The sequence below is a fragment of the Poecilia formosa genome, unplaced genomic scaffold, assembly GCF_000485575.1.
Source record: "Poecilia formosa unplaced genomic scaffold, Poecilia_formosa-5.1.2 Scaffold271, whole genome shotgun sequence".
Taxonomy (NCBI): Eukaryota; Metazoa; Chordata; class Actinopteri; order Cyprinodontiformes; family Poeciliidae; genus Poecilia; species Poecilia formosa.
In genome coordinates this window covers 440501-455762 of record NW_006800210.1, presented here as the reverse complement: position 1 = coordinate 455762, position 15262 = coordinate 440501, and the positions used below count along the sequence as shown (strand labels likewise).

Sequence of the window (15262 nt, the reverse complement as noted above, 5' to 3'; positions counted from 1 at the left end):
GTCAGAGGGAGTAATCTCACCTGTTTAGCTCTCTGGGGGTGGAGCGTGTGAGGAGTGGCACTTGTTTTTCTGCAAATAGAAAAACCATTCTGTTTCAAAGTATGCATTCACATTCCGAATTCTTTACATATTTTTTCTATAACTACAATGAAGATGTATACAAAATAATAAAAACAAGCATCATGCCATGCAGCACTGTAAGAACATGTTCCCCCAGGTTACATATATGTTTTTTTTTTTACCTTCTGATGTAGTCGATAGTGCAAATTTTGGTCGGACAGCCAGGCATGTCTGAGGGACTCTGTCGCGCTCATCCTCCAGCTCTTGCTTTTCACCAGCAGACGGGTGATAAAATCTTTGGCCTCTTCGGAAATGTCTCCAAACTCCTCCTCCTCGAAGTTCCACTGGCAGGCCAGAATGTTGTTGAGTGTCTCATTGTCGTCGTCCCCCAGAAACGGAGACAAGCCACTGAGCCTGGACAGACAGGACGCAGAGGTTTGGGACATGGTACCTTGCAGAGCTGCAATTTCCTCAATTTTCTGCCTGGATTCCTGGAATAATTATTTCCTGGAGGCCAGTCTGTGATGCAGCAAGTTATAACTGCAGATGACTGAGCATTTCTTACTTACAGCATGTATGTGATTACTCCAAGACTCCACATGTCCGTTGGGAATGAAACAAACTCATAATTGATTACTTCAGGAGCGAGGAATTCAGGAGTTCCAAAATTGACCCTTAGCTTCTCCCTGGGTTTATACCTTTTAGAAACAAAAATGTAAGCTTTGCAAACATTGAATAAAACTTACAACAGATCAGACAGCTTTCTATTTCTTACCTCCTTGCCAGGCCAAAGTCAATAATTTTGATCTTGTTTGTAGCTCTGCTGACGCAAAGAATGTTTTCTGGCTGGAAAGAACCGTTTTTACAGCATAAAAAGCAAGCAACAGATAAGTATGTTACTGGAATATAAAATCCTAAGCACATTTACCTTGAGGTCAAGATGCAGGATATAATTTTTGTGCATGTACTGCAGCCCTTCACAGATCTGACGGATGAACAGCACGGTGTCTAACTCGGTTAGGTTGTAGTTCTCATCGATGATGCGATCAAACAGTTCTCCTCCTTCCACACTGCAGCATGGAGAAACAAACACAGTTACAGCCATGGAGAGCTGGACACTGTTCCATTAAAAGCACTCAAAAAAGACGGCCCGCAACAGACTTACTATTCCATAACCAGGATGATGTCATTCCGTGACTCAAACGCAGCGTAGAGTTGAATCAGGTTGGCATGGTTGAGCTGGTTCATCACCTGGATCTCGTTCCTCACCACCTCCTGAGAGACAAACATTCAAAAACCAATCATTAGAATAAAAGTTATATTCATAGCAGTTTACTGGTAGCTTCAGAAGGCATGCTGCCATATCTACAAACACATTCTAGAAATCAGTTCTAGAATGTTGGATATCTGGTCCTGTTCTATTAAGTACTAATATGTCTTATTATTAAAAAGCAGCAAATGTTGACTTCAAAGTACGTATAGCAAAATAGAGCTAACTAAAAGTATTAAAATCAGCATTAAAGAATATATATTTCTGACGTAACATAATATAATAAACCATCTTTCCATTTCCAGAGAAGGAGGACATGAAATGGTCACTAACACAAGGGAATAACCATTTGGGAATCACAATTTAATTGAAGTCCTATGTGGCTTTCAACATAAAAACAATTTTTTATGACATTGGATATCATAAATCCAAAAAAACTTTATGCTAATTAGAGAGAAAAGCCTCATGATATTTAAATCAAATTTTTTTAACTTTTAGCAACTTTAATCACACAAGGAACCTAACAGATATCCACTTTGCTTTAACAAACACCAAACATAAGCTGCAACAACAAAGAGAATATTGTTACTATTTTCAATTTCATTAACTATATATAATAATCTAATAAACTGGGAACTCTCCAACAGCTAGAGTATTTTTGTCTAATTAAATTATGCTTACTATAAAGTAACCGGTTTTTCATCATGCTGTTTGAAAAAAAACAAGTGAGTTGTGTGAGCTCTACGCACTGATTCATATTATACCTGTTGACAGATAGGCAGATAAACAGGTAATGCTGGAATTTGTACACCTTCTTTGTTCATTTGCAACAGATAGTCTCGCAGCTGTCTGTTGCAAATTTGGATTTCAAAATGACGTAGCTTTTCAAACTTAAATACTCAGACTCAATATGCTGGAACGTTTTGGAAAATATTTTCACATTATATTTTCTTTTTCATTTTTATCCAGATTTGGAAAATAAAGTGATCAAATTTCATACTGATCAGATACATAATCTGAGCAGTACGCCTGAACACGCAGCCGTTGTGGCTTTACTCACTTTTAGATGACGAAAAGTTAAATATTCTAAATACGGGAGAGGCATTTCTACAAATATTCTGTATTTTATTAGTTGGTATTCAATGAAAAACAACACCTGGACGCCACACAGAGTCACATACAGTGACTGTATATTCTGCACTATATTCAACAGGCTGATCATTTCTGCACCTTCTCTTTCTGGCTCTTTGCTTTGATGATTTTGGCAGCGAGCGTCAGTCCAGATGAATTCTCCATGCACTTGTAGACTTGTCCAAAACGTCCCCTAATAAAAGGAAACAAGCTGAGTCAAACGCATTAATAGATAGACACAGAATAGCTGACATTAAAAGTGGAAGGCTGACAATCTGGACAATTTGATTTAACTACAATATGTGCGTAATGTCATCCCAAATGTTTCTTTCTAAAGTTCTCAAGAAGATATTTATTGCTGGACTGTTTTTGATGTTTTAAAACATATTTTATAAAAAGCATTTTAAATTTAAATGCTTGTCTGGTGTATCTCCAAGTTATATACATACATTGCATCTATCTCTTTAAAACTGGGTTTATGTCTGAATACATAAGCCATAAATTGTAGAAATGCCTTGTTTTGCAGTGAAGTCATCTTCACTTTAAGAGATTAGATTCATCTCCAGTTGGAGAGGTATGCAATTTTGCATGTGTCCCCTTGGGGGGCATTTGCCCTTTAGAGGGCAGCACATATGTCTCCATAAAAACTGTTAGGCATCTCTTTGCATGCTGTTAAACCCTCTATTATTTCATTACAGTAGATTAAAGCATCTAAATGCCTGGGCAGAGTGAAAATAACTAAAGAATTATTCTTCGTTAATGAGAGCTGGCGGTTTTGTGCTTGTCACTCACCCGCCCAGAACTTCATCCCTGTTTATAGTGTAATAGGTGGCTATCTGATGGGGTTTGGGAGTCACAATGCGGTGATCGAAAGGAGCGGTTGGAGGAGGGCCTGCATCTGGGGAAAAGAAACAAAAGGGACAAAAAAAGAAACACAAGATGAATAATGGATATGGAAGTCATTTTGTAATGAATGCCAAAGATAGAGTAGAGACAGAGGAAGAGGCCTGAGTGCCTAGAAACATGGATGAAAATAGCAGCATGCATGTGACTCATTAACTGCCCTATAAGCTGCATGACTGATGTCTTCTGGAGGCACTGGGCTATGGCATAAAATCTGCTTCAAAACCTCAGGAATGCCAGGTGAAACGTTGCAAACTAAAATAACAAGGTGTGTCTTCTTGGAATAGAAACCACAGGCAGAGAAGCCAGGCAAGCGTCTTCCACGTTGAGATTTTCTCATGTCTCTTAAGTAACATTTAGCCATGGAGCAAATAAAGAAAATTCATTTGATCCAATGTACAGCAAAATTGTTTCACATTACAATCACGATCAGCTGTGTACCTTATAGGGATTCATGTGTCTAACGCAAGTTGGGCTTATGCGGTAGTCTAATGTGAGTTTTCAAAAATGTTTTATTAAAATACATATTAAATGTGTGGTGGTTATTTTGTGCTTGCCCCCTTGACAACATGCATTCTGTCTGCACAGAGCTTAGAGGCTTTTCTGATTTGATATAATCTCATGAAATCAAATCAAATCGAAATCAATAATATTTCACTTGTTCCCACTGCGTCCTTTTATGTAAGTCCCTTCATGTCCTCTAAATTCTCACCAAGGATAAAATCCTGTACTGTAGAGTCTCCACCTTCTTTAGCTTCTGCCTTTGCTTCGTCAGACTTTGAGCCCTCCACTGCGTGGCTGTCAGCATTTTCCACTGAGCTGTTCTCCACTCGGCTCTTCTTCAGGTCTTCTTTAACCAGGTCCTCTTCTGTGACACGACGTTTGCCTCCTGTGGCTCCATCTCCAATGTCTTCAGAGCTTTGCAAAGAAAACACAAAGAATGCTGTCAAATTTCATTGTATTTATTTATTTTTTTTTACCTTAGTGTTTCTTGATTACTTCCTTCTGTGTGAAAGAATTAAGATTCAGTAACAGCAAAAACAGGTGAATAGGAGTACCTTTCCTGGGACGTCTTGCTCATGTCTGAAATAATATTTTCTGATGATTCCTCTGTTTCTCCTTTAAGTCTTTTCTTTATATCATCTGCCAATTTCCTGCCTTTTTCTTCATTGTTATCCTCTGTCTGTTGCTCCTCTTCCTCTGCATCTGTCTCGTCAAAGACATCCCCCTCATCATCCTCATCATCCTCATTCTTGTTTTCCTTGCTTTCGTCCACAGTTTGGCTTGAAGGAGCGTGTGACCGACTAAGAATCAGCTTTGTTGGCTCCTCTTTTCTTTTCCCCCCACTTCCTGGATCTTCCTGACTCTGGAAGTTGGCTTCTGTGTTTACATGGGAATGATCCGTGTTCTCCCTGTTGAGCTTTTCAACTTGCTCTTTCAGGGCTGACTCACTCAGAGTGGAAGGATCTGAAGTAGAAACAACGATCAAAAAGAAAATATATTATGTTACGTTGAGTTTATATCACAGACAAATACAATTGGTTTTTCACCTATCAAAACTTTGAGATTCTGCAAACATTTCTGCTAATATCTTATGTATTTGGATCTTGATAAATCCTGAAATCTCTTTACAACACGTCAGTGGAAACATTTCTATATTTTGCATTCTACCATACAGAAAAACAGTCTTAAAATTATTTCAGGCAATAGAATTTACTCTAGATAGAGCCTAAAAGTATTAGCTGTACCATCTCACTGATTTTATTCACAGTCACTAGAAATGCACAGCTTTTAGATTTTTTTTGTTGGTTGATATTTTTGTTATAACAAACTATGATTTCAAATAATTTATTTTCCAAGCATATAATTTTTTTTAACAGCATTACTGTGCATGTAAAAGGTCATCACCACATTCTGTCAAATGATAGCATGCAAAAATAAAACATAAAAAAAGATGGCATGCCAAACAAAGATGCCTGATAGATTCACGTCTCAGCTGTAAAATGTCCCATCAAAGTTAGTGTCTCAGAAGACAAAACGGAAGTGTAAACAATGGGGCTTACTTTATTCCATTCGAAATTATTTTGTACCACTGAAAACTTTTGGTCAAAGCTTTTGATGTGAGGATTTTCTTCCCTTGACTGTGTGTGTTTTTAAGTGTTTATTTTTAATTGGAAATAAGTACATGCAGGAGCACTGCTGCACCTAGCAGGAACCCGACGGTTAAAAACAATTTCTGTTAAAAATTGTTTATTACAGGGCATATTGGTGGTTTTTAGGAAACATCTGACTCAACAAGAATTGTCTGCCAGCAGGTTTTCCACTTGTGTTCAAATTGTTTTCTCAGCTGATTTTTCTTTTCTTTGCTTTTTTTTCTTTTTTTTTGTTCATTTTCAAAATACGCATACTGAATTTTGGGACAAGACTGAAAATAAGTGACAGGATCTCTTGGTCTTATCTTATAAACTGAAAGATTTAAGCACCAAAAATGTGTTTTCCTCTATTTAAGAGGTTAAATGAATACATGAAGAATAAACGTTTTTACCTAGCCATTCATGTTATTGTCCTCACATGCCAATGAAAATATCGAAGACTAAGAATAATTTTAGCTTATAGTGCTTGTCAATATTTTTCCAAAACAAAAAATAAAAATTTTATTTAGTTAGCTTGCAAAGATTATTATTTCATCATCAAATTTAATTAGCAAATTTAGGTCCATAAATTCAAATGACCTCAAATATAGATAAAAATATATATAAAAAAATAAAAAAATAAAATTTAAATAGCATCATTTTAAAAGGATTTTACATTGAAAGTATTTTAACCAGTGTATCCTCTTTGTGGATGAGCAGTGGGATCAAGATGTTTCTGGAAAGTGTGAGGAGGATTCTGCAAGTACCATTAAATACAATTTTAGTTTTCTGTACTCATCAGTACTTGTCAGTAGCTTTTCCTGTTTCACTTTCGTCATTTTGGTTTTAAAGAACAATCCTAGACTAGATATCCATCCACTTCATCTGCCTTCCAGCTGATTATCTAACAGAATTATTCTGTGGTCAGGAGTTACATCAAGTTTATCTTTACCTGACGAATCCTGAGGTTTCCTTTTCTTCTGGGCTTTCCCACCCTTCACACTCTGCTTGGCTTTGTCCTTGTCATCTTTTGCCTTTATTTGTGGGGCAAAAGGAGGAGAAATAGCATACTGTAAAACATATGTCACTTTCATCTTAGTAAGGCACACAGGTTAATGAAAGGAAGGTAATATTTCTAATGTCAATAAGTTTCAAATAGTAAAGGTGCTTGTTTCTGTTTGCGTAACAGCGGGGCTGCCGAGACAGAGTGTTTGTTTTGTTGCTGTGGTGCCTCATAACTTAAAGTTCATATTCTGCTTAGTGGATGTCTCCCCGTTTAAGAGGAAAGGTCACATATTCTGCAGCAAAAAGCAATGCCACAGCAACCTGGGTCCTCAGTGGTATATCTGGAACAGAAAATGTAAACTTTCAGAAGCATCATAAGTGCTGGATTATGCCTAGAAATGAGTTCAATGTGCCAGAAGGAGCCCCTGAACAACACACATGAGCATAAACATCTTGTAGGGTTCTTAATGTTTCACCCCTAAAGGACAACACACACACACACACACACACACACACACACACACACAGGTACATTCTGTTCCAGCACACCACAATCATTTGATCTCTCGCTGCATTAATATCACCGAGTCAGAAGAGACCAGACAGGCTTTGCAGTGATTGCATCCAGCTGCAGTTGAGAGCCCATTCACTGATAGTAAAAAACATGAGTGTCTGGGTGTGATAACAAGTTTGACTCCTATCAGCTGCACCTAAGCAGTAAAAAAAACAAAAAAAACACAATCTCTTCACAAAGGAAAACTACTTAACATTACTGAGAACAGGGCATTCAGGATCCGACTTTAACCATATTTTAAGTTTAAGTATCTGTGTCATACTGGCTCCTTCTGCAGTACCTAGAAATCTTTATTCATTTTCTCACCTTCCTGCTGGTTTTGTTTCCAGGCTGTTTGAATAAAATCTCCACCAGCTTGGAGCTCTTTACCACCTCCCCAATGAAGCAGATCACCTGCTGAGTTCCCTCCACCAGCTTCTCCACCCCTTCCAGCCGCCGCCCCTGACTCTCTATGCGCTCCACAGCCCCTCGCAGATCCCTGCAAACCGCCTCGATCCCGGAGCCACGTCTCCCTTCGTGGGACGAGGCCACATCCCGACCCATGCCTCTCACATCCTGGGACAGGCCATCCAGCCGGGTCAGGACGGTCTGCTGCATGATGAGCAGGTGCTCCATCTGGGAGCTGAGGGAGTCGATCCTGCTCTCCATGCAGCGCAGAGTTGCGTCGTGGTGAGCAAAGGAGGAGGATGAAGCTTGGAACCGGTCTGATCCATTCAGGGAGAACTTCCTCGCAGAAAGCTTCTGACCGTGAAGAGGATTGGGATCATACACTTTGGCTAAAGAGTTAACCAGGGTGGAGCTCATGACTGGTGCTGAAGTGCTCGCGACTACCTAAATCTACTGGTTCTGCTTCATATGAAGGAAACTGCAAGAAGAGCCATTGTGGAGGCAGAAGAAGGGATGTGGATGGAGGTCATGAATCTGTCCCTGAAATGCCGTGCGACAAAGCTGAGTTATAAGAATAGCAGGTGGCTCTTCCCTAAATGAAAGAACAGCCCTCTGTGGACGTCAGAAGCTGAGTGGCCAGTGATAAGAGCTCTGAGCTCGGGTGTGCAGCTGGGGATTGATAGGGGGGCTTAGGTAGGTGGGCTAGCTATGTGACATTTGAGCTACTTGAAAAGCCCTTCAGACAGGTGTCAGAATCCCAGGAATCTGGGCCTGAAACATGACGCCATATAAGAAGTACAGCAAACAAATAAAAATGTCCTGCCTACATAAAAAGAACAGACGATCCCCAGGGGGATAATTGAGAGTTTCATCAGCTGTGTCAGTGTGTTGTTTAATTGCATCTAGTTAATTTTATTTATAGCGGCAATCTGTATGAAACATTGTGTCAAAGCTCTTTGCAAGAAAAACTGGTCCAATTCATGTCCAGTTGTACAAAAATAAACTCAAAATAAAATTCATGCTGGTCTAAAATATTGGAGACAATCTAACGCAGTTCATCAGCAACTCCTAACGAATTACACTTTTTAATATGGGCCATGTGGGTAGTTCACCAGGGCTATATTAGAAATGGGGTGTGCAAAACCACCAAATTAAACAAATTTTCTGTTGGATGTTTTTTTTTTTTGTATGTGGAGTAGGCTCCCCTGCTTCCTACTTCAAATAAGGACATTAGCCAGTTCAGTTTAATTCAAATTCAAAAATTCTTTTTGAATCCCAAATTGTGCGTATAATCAACTCAGTCAACTTATGAAGCACTCAAGTCATTACTGCAGCTATCTCTCCTTTTACAGATTTAAGACGTAACTAATTAAAAACTATTGTGGAAAATAAATTTTTAAGTTACCCTTATGAAAGCAAGACAAAATGAACCAAGTGTTTGTCTGTGTGAGACTTTGGACCCCAACGGATCACATAAGCATTAGGAATCAAGGTGAATTCCAGTGTGTTCACATCCCTGACTGGTTCAACTCACTGTATGCGTCAGCACTGCAAAACAATATTGATGCATCTGCCCCTGCATATTTCGAACTCTAAGAGTGTGTCGTGAATCTTTCATATACAATTTTTGCCTACATTTTAATAGAACACATGCTTATAAGTTTAAAGTGTTTTTAAAATATTTTTTCATTTGATGCATTAAAGGCATGAACGCAATGTGAAGAATGAGAAGCCATTGGACGAAAACAAAGAAGCAGGGCATCCCCGTGTCACCCCAGTGGTGTTTATGGAGCAGAAAAGTATTGTGGAAGATGGAACATGTGCTCTTCCCAAGAACCAAAGAGGAAGAACTGACAAACAAGTTGATATGCAAAGGCCTACCGAGGCTTGTCTGAATCCACAGACTGAGCTCATAATTTTCCACATCTCAGCACAGCTCTATCTGAACCTGGCTAGCTGACAAAGCGCTGGCGCCTTTATACCGGCCCCCATCTGTCAGCACCGGAAAAAACCTGACCTATACTCTGTCTCTCGCACTGTTCCCAGTTCAGACAGTCTCTCAGCTGTCATGGTGAACACTTGCACCCCTGGTGCCTGTTTACCAACTAAGGTGAGAGTAAAAGAGAACACTGGGGAGTTCCTGTGAAGACACATGTTTTGCTAAGTGAGGAATGAATCCCCAGTTATTGACATCCCAGGAGACAATTATGGAACTCCAGTCACTCTTACTGATTTGAATTCAGTTGTTCAGCTTCGTTTCTTCCTGTTTAAGGGGAGTTTTCCTTTCCGATGTCACCGTGTGCATGCTCAGTATAGGGATTGCTGCAAAGTCAACGGCACTCAAGTCAGTGACTAAAGGAAATCTGCCGTGTTTTTTTTTTTTTTTTACTGAATTCAATTCATGAATTGTTGAACACTGAACAAATTTGTCAGCCAAACTTTAGATATGTTGTCACCTTTGACAGTTGTTACTGAGACTTTACACCATGATGTTGGGCAATGCCTCACAAGGTTTTGTGTACAAGCAAAGAACATTGCAGCAAAGAGAAAGTTACCTCCAGTTTTGTAGGTGCAAGCTTTTTCAATATATGTTATATAGCTTTGTACATTATGCCATTACTGACAGGACAAGGTGTAATACTTTTTGTAAAGTTTCAAAAGTTGTCCTTTCAGATTTACAACTATTTTTTTTTCATTGTAAACCCACAAAGTAAAACCGCATATTTCGCTACTAAAGTTTAATTCTTTCATTTTGTATTTAAAGTATTTGGTCATTTGTATTTCACTGAAAGAGACACAATGAGCTTGATTAATACAAATTACTGCACTACTGTTTAATATTTCGGAGTCTTGTAATACTTTACAACATGCAGAACCCATCGTATATGAAGTTTTAATGTTTATCATACTTCAAATTTCTTCATTACAGAGACCGATCGCAGAAGAAGGAAAGTGGTAGCTGATTGGTCTGCCACTGGTTTCAGCAAGAGGTTTAACTGTACTCTGTCAGGGAATCACTGAAATCCCCACGGTTAGGAAAAGGTTGCGCTGTAAGATGAGAGTCAGTCAGGAAAGGAAAGCTGTTAAGGAATGAGACTGATGCTGCTGAGCTACTCTTACTGCATATAGAGTTACTGAGCAGGAAGACAAAGACAACACACAATAATTATCGTTGGGTCACAAGTTTTCCATTCATCCAGTGTTACTCTGGTGGCATTACCCCGGAGCTACGACTATACAGCGTGTCACAAGCAGCAAACATGTGCTACTGCATAATTAGCTGCTGTTTTGAGTCCACATTTAGAAATACAGTAGCTTGGTAAGAGGAAGCTGAAATTTAGGAGTGTGTGTTTTACATTTAGAGTGATCTCTTACTTGGAAACTCACCCAGATTTTTCACATAGTTTGATTTTGAAAACAATTGGTGATATTTGGATTGATCTTGCACAACATAATTATTTGCTTGGATTTCATGTAGCTCTGATTACTCAGAAAAGAAAGTGGCCTTAACTTGCTTGTCCAAATAAATGAAAAAATATTTGTAATAAAATATAAACTTTACGAGCACTGATGGCAGCTTAGTGACAGATCTCTCATCTTTAGCATCTTCCAGGGCCCCCACGTCTCCATCGGGCCCCCCAACCCTTCCAGAGTAGCCCTTCCCAAGCGGCATCTCTGCCTTTGTAGGATTCACCATTCTGAAATATTGACCCTCCCACCCCGCTGTGGCTTGTTGTTGCTGAAAACAGTTTCATGTAACTGTGTTGAAAGGATCCTAATCTCCTTACTTACAGCCAGTGGGTTTCACTTAAACTTATGGCGTGAAATATTGATGTGATGAAAGAGAGATTAAAACACAAGGAGCAAACATAGAAAGTGTCAGTAACTGAGATGCAGCAGAGTCTCATTGCAGTGTTTAGGTTTTGACCTTCCAAGTATGTACTTTGAAACTAAGAAGCATTTATGGTGCAGCGTTTGGAATGAGCGAAACCATGAAAAACTTCAACAGCAACAACAAGACAAAATGGATAGTAATCTGCCAGCAATGCCAAGATAAAATGAAACTGTGTTGCATGAATCCGCTGATGAACTTTTAAATAATTCTGACTAAAGTGCATTGTTCTACTTAAAGTCCCAGTAGAATTTAGCAAATTCTGTATCCTTGGACAGGAAATACTTTTTGATAGCTTGCACTAGTGGCTATAAAAACTTGGTCACCTATGACGCCAGTCTTTCCTGGGGTGTGGTGTGATTTACATGTTTTTACTACCTGCATCATCATCCTCGCCCTGTATGTGGTGGCACATTCCAGTTGTCTTAAAGTTTTTAATCACTTTGTTGATCGGAGATGGGGAAGTAGGCATTTTAGATAGCATGTTCTTTTGTCTTCAAATCTTTAAAGAGTAACTATAAGTAATGGATATTCTTGTCATTTCATAGTTAATACAAATGGAATTAGGAAGTCATGGATTAGTCAATGTAAAAGTCTTTTTTTTTTTTAAGTCTGACCATATTATGTTCAAGTCTGACCATATTATGCTCAATTCTTTACTACGGATGGACAATCTAAGCATTTCCTCCACTGTTTTAGGGTGACAATGAACATGTGGTGAGTAACTCGCCTGGAAGACTGAATACAATCTCCACAGCTCCCCCTGCTGCTTCCGACGTGGGGCAAATATTTAGTTGTCACCACTGGTTGACGACAGATTGTTCTAGCACATTTTAGCTACCGCGATAAGATTCATTCTGCTCTCCATGTTTCTACTTCAGGTCAGCATTAACCAAATTCTTTTCACGGAAAACAGTTGCTGTGTGACGCCAGCAGAGAATATGTGAGAGTGAGAGTGAGAGAGAGACAGAACCAGCTTGTAAATAAATGTGTTACATAAGCCATCCCCGGGTGCTCTCTGACTGACTTTTAAATAGATGCACACAAGACCCCCTTTCCTCACTATCCAGAGCGTTCCAGTTCATTAGTGACATGCAGCATGAACACAACTGTTCGTCAAAGGATTGTATTTCAAAGTCTTTGTTGACATTTTGCTCTGAGACGCGCTGGGAGTTTATTTGCTTTGTTTAAATCAGTTTTTACAGCAAAATAAGTAGCATTTATGCTGCAGAGTAACACATATTTTAAAACAATGTAATTTCTACAGCTTGTTAATACTCTGCAACCCATTCCTACAGCTTTGATGGATCTAGACAGTACTACTCAATTGTACAATAAATATGTCACTGTATATTATTATTATGTACATTATAAAATGGGAATGTTTCATAGTAAGTGTGTAAAAGTTGAGTGAAGGCTTTGCATATGCAGCTAAATCTTAAGCTAAAACCGCCCCTGTGAACTCTTCTTTTATGCAATTTTACGATTTAAAAAAACATTTCTAATCCTTTATATGTGACACATTGATAAATGTAGATTTTAGTCTAAAAACTAACAACTAATGCAAAATTTGGCAATAAAGAATTTTGAAATGATTTTTTCAAATTAAAGAAAAAATATATACAATTTAAATATAAAGTAAATTATTGTGACAAGTTTTGAACAAAAGTTAGCTGCACTTTGACACTGATACCACTGGAGGGCAGACGACAACCGCACTGACCAGAGTTGAAGGAATTTAGAAGCAGTAACATTTCGCCTTGGGGTCATGCAGTTTTCTCGTTGCTTTTAACACAAAGCTGCTGCTGTAATGCATGCTAGTCATTACAGATGGCCACAGGGTGTCATGTAATATCTACTGTACATGGTGACAGATCATAAATAAGTCCATTTACAGTTAAGAATAAGTTGTCGGCTATTGCATCATGTCAGAATTAGCTCAGCTCAAAATCAGATAAAAAAAAAAAAACACTTTTCCTATTTAAAATTTCCTTCAGAAAACATATTTTTGTTTGTTTCTATCAAATGTTTCACTTATAGCTACAACTTGCTAATGTTTGTCTTGATTTAGTTAGAGAGAGAAAAAACACTGTCATATGTGTACATCTTTTACACAGCGACATTGACTGTAGATCTACAGTATATCATTTTTAAGTTTGATGGCAGTAACTTTGTGAAACAGGAGCCGAACTTGTCATGACTGTGAGAAATTAATACTTATTTTATGAGATTGCAGGAATCTAATTTAAGAACATTCTATATAACAAGATGAAGCTTTCATTTATTTGTATTGGATCAAATGATTTCTCCTATTACAGATTTCTAATTTGTTTTTGTTTTGTTTTTGACAAACTTAGTCAAATCATAAAATCATAATTTTTAATTTTTGACAAGTATAACAACATGTAATTTTTAAAATGTATATCTATTGAAAACATCTTGTTGAATTGCCAACCACTGTTACACCACAGATAACCTGCTGTTAACCACATTTTTAAATTTTAAAAGCTGGTTCTGTGAGAGTCTGTAAAGGTCTGGTTTTAGGTTCACCAGATTCAACACAATTGCTGTCAAATGGGAACAGAAGAAGACAGAATACTGAAATGAAATCAATTGCGGGATTCAACAAAGCATTGCACACCTGCTTCAAACGGCACAATCCTAGAGTTACCTGATGTTCTGTTTGGTTCAGATCATTCTGGAACATCCCTGGGAGTTTACTGCTTAACATTCTAGTTTCTTTTTGGGGATTTCATTTTATTTACATTGTTACGTTGTATTTATTTGATACTTTGTGGGATGTTTCCAGGTCTTAATTAACTCATTCCAGCTTCCTTTACACTGCTGATATATCTTTATTTAGCCTCTACCCAAGTTGATAAATCATTTAATTTGGTCCTTGTCAAAATTAAGGAGCTGTTAACCATGATCACTACAAACAAAATGAGATATTAAAAATATCTTTTGGATATGTGCCTTTCATGAAACAGTTTTTCTTTATAACTAGCTTCACAAGGATTTGTTGGACCTGTGTTGCTAATGAGTTATGTAAACGTTTGAAAGAAGACACCAGTTGAGAGGGCAGAGTTGAGCAGGCGAAAGCAGCGCATTTACTCTCAGTCTTCAAACTGAACTCACATGTCAGCTTCCTTTCATGCTTCATCAAACGAGGTAAAAACTGTTAAAAAGACTCGAGTCTCGCATGAGAAGCCCAACTCAAGTTTCAAATCTATGTCTGAAGTCTTCAGTTTTTGCGACACAGGAGCGACTCGAGTTGGCGACTCAAACTTGGGTTGCCATTTCTGGTAGAAAACTTCATAAGAGCAAATATTTGCAAATCAGGAACTTGTAATATAACAAGCTAAGGGCTTCATTTACTGAATCAGATGTGTTTTTGCTAGAACACCTAAAATATCTATGCTGTTGATTGTAATGTTGCATTCCAACATTACAGTTGGAATGACTTAGCCAGGGAAAATGGCTAAGTCAAAAAATGGTCCAAGAAGGAACAATGAATGTGATACAACAGACAATAAAGCACTTTTCCTAGAGGTCCAGATTTGTAATTGTAAAATTAACTTGACTGAGAAAGTTGTCTCTACTTTTATCAAACAATTGCAGTGTTGATTGGACTTTACAAGTGTTGTAGTGCTGACAGACTCTGTGATGATCAATTTTCAGTTTACTGATCGAGGAGATCAGACTTTTATTCATTTATATGACATTCACTTTAACAAGGTTTCTAAGGGTCTATGGAAGAAAAAGAACCCCACAGCATTACAGATTCTCCACTACACTTACAGTGGGGATGACGCGATTTTCTACGTTCACTTCAGTCAAGATTCATGAAGATAAGACCAGACTCTTATCGACTGTCACTAAATAACACAGTTACAGTTAGGTTCTTA

General features: G+C 38.2%; 1 protein-coding gene across 3 annotated transcripts in view; it reads right to left on the bottom strand.

Annotated features, from left to right (window-relative positions):
* Positions 1–15262, bottom strand: part of mylk4b (myosin light chain kinase family, member 4b) — a 29600-nt gene that overhangs the window by 1174 nt on the left and 13164 nt on the right. For 2 of the 3 annotated variants that reach the window (XM_007570968.2, XM_007570969.2), the window contains 11 exons: positions 6449–6530; positions 4423–4831; positions 4077–4282; positions 3254–3359; positions 2561–2654; positions 1226–1335; positions 989–1130; positions 836–906; positions 630–758; positions 243–474; positions 21–69 (listed from right to left, as the gene is read on the bottom strand). In XM_007570968.2, the coding sequence (XP_007571030.1) occupies positions 25–69; positions 243–474; positions 630–758; positions 836–906; positions 989–1130; positions 1226–1335; positions 2561–2654; positions 3254–3359; positions 4077–4282; positions 4423–4831; positions 6449–6530 (1626 nt within the window). In that variant the 3' untranslated portion in view covers positions 21–24. Of the gene's footprint in view, positions 1–20; positions 70–242; positions 475–629; positions 759–835; positions 907–988; positions 1131–1225; positions 1336–2560; positions 2655–3253; positions 3360–4076; positions 4283–4422; positions 4832–6448; positions 6531–7381; positions 8584–15262 lie in introns of those variants that run through there. The other variant, XM_007570967.2, reaches the window with a different exon arrangement.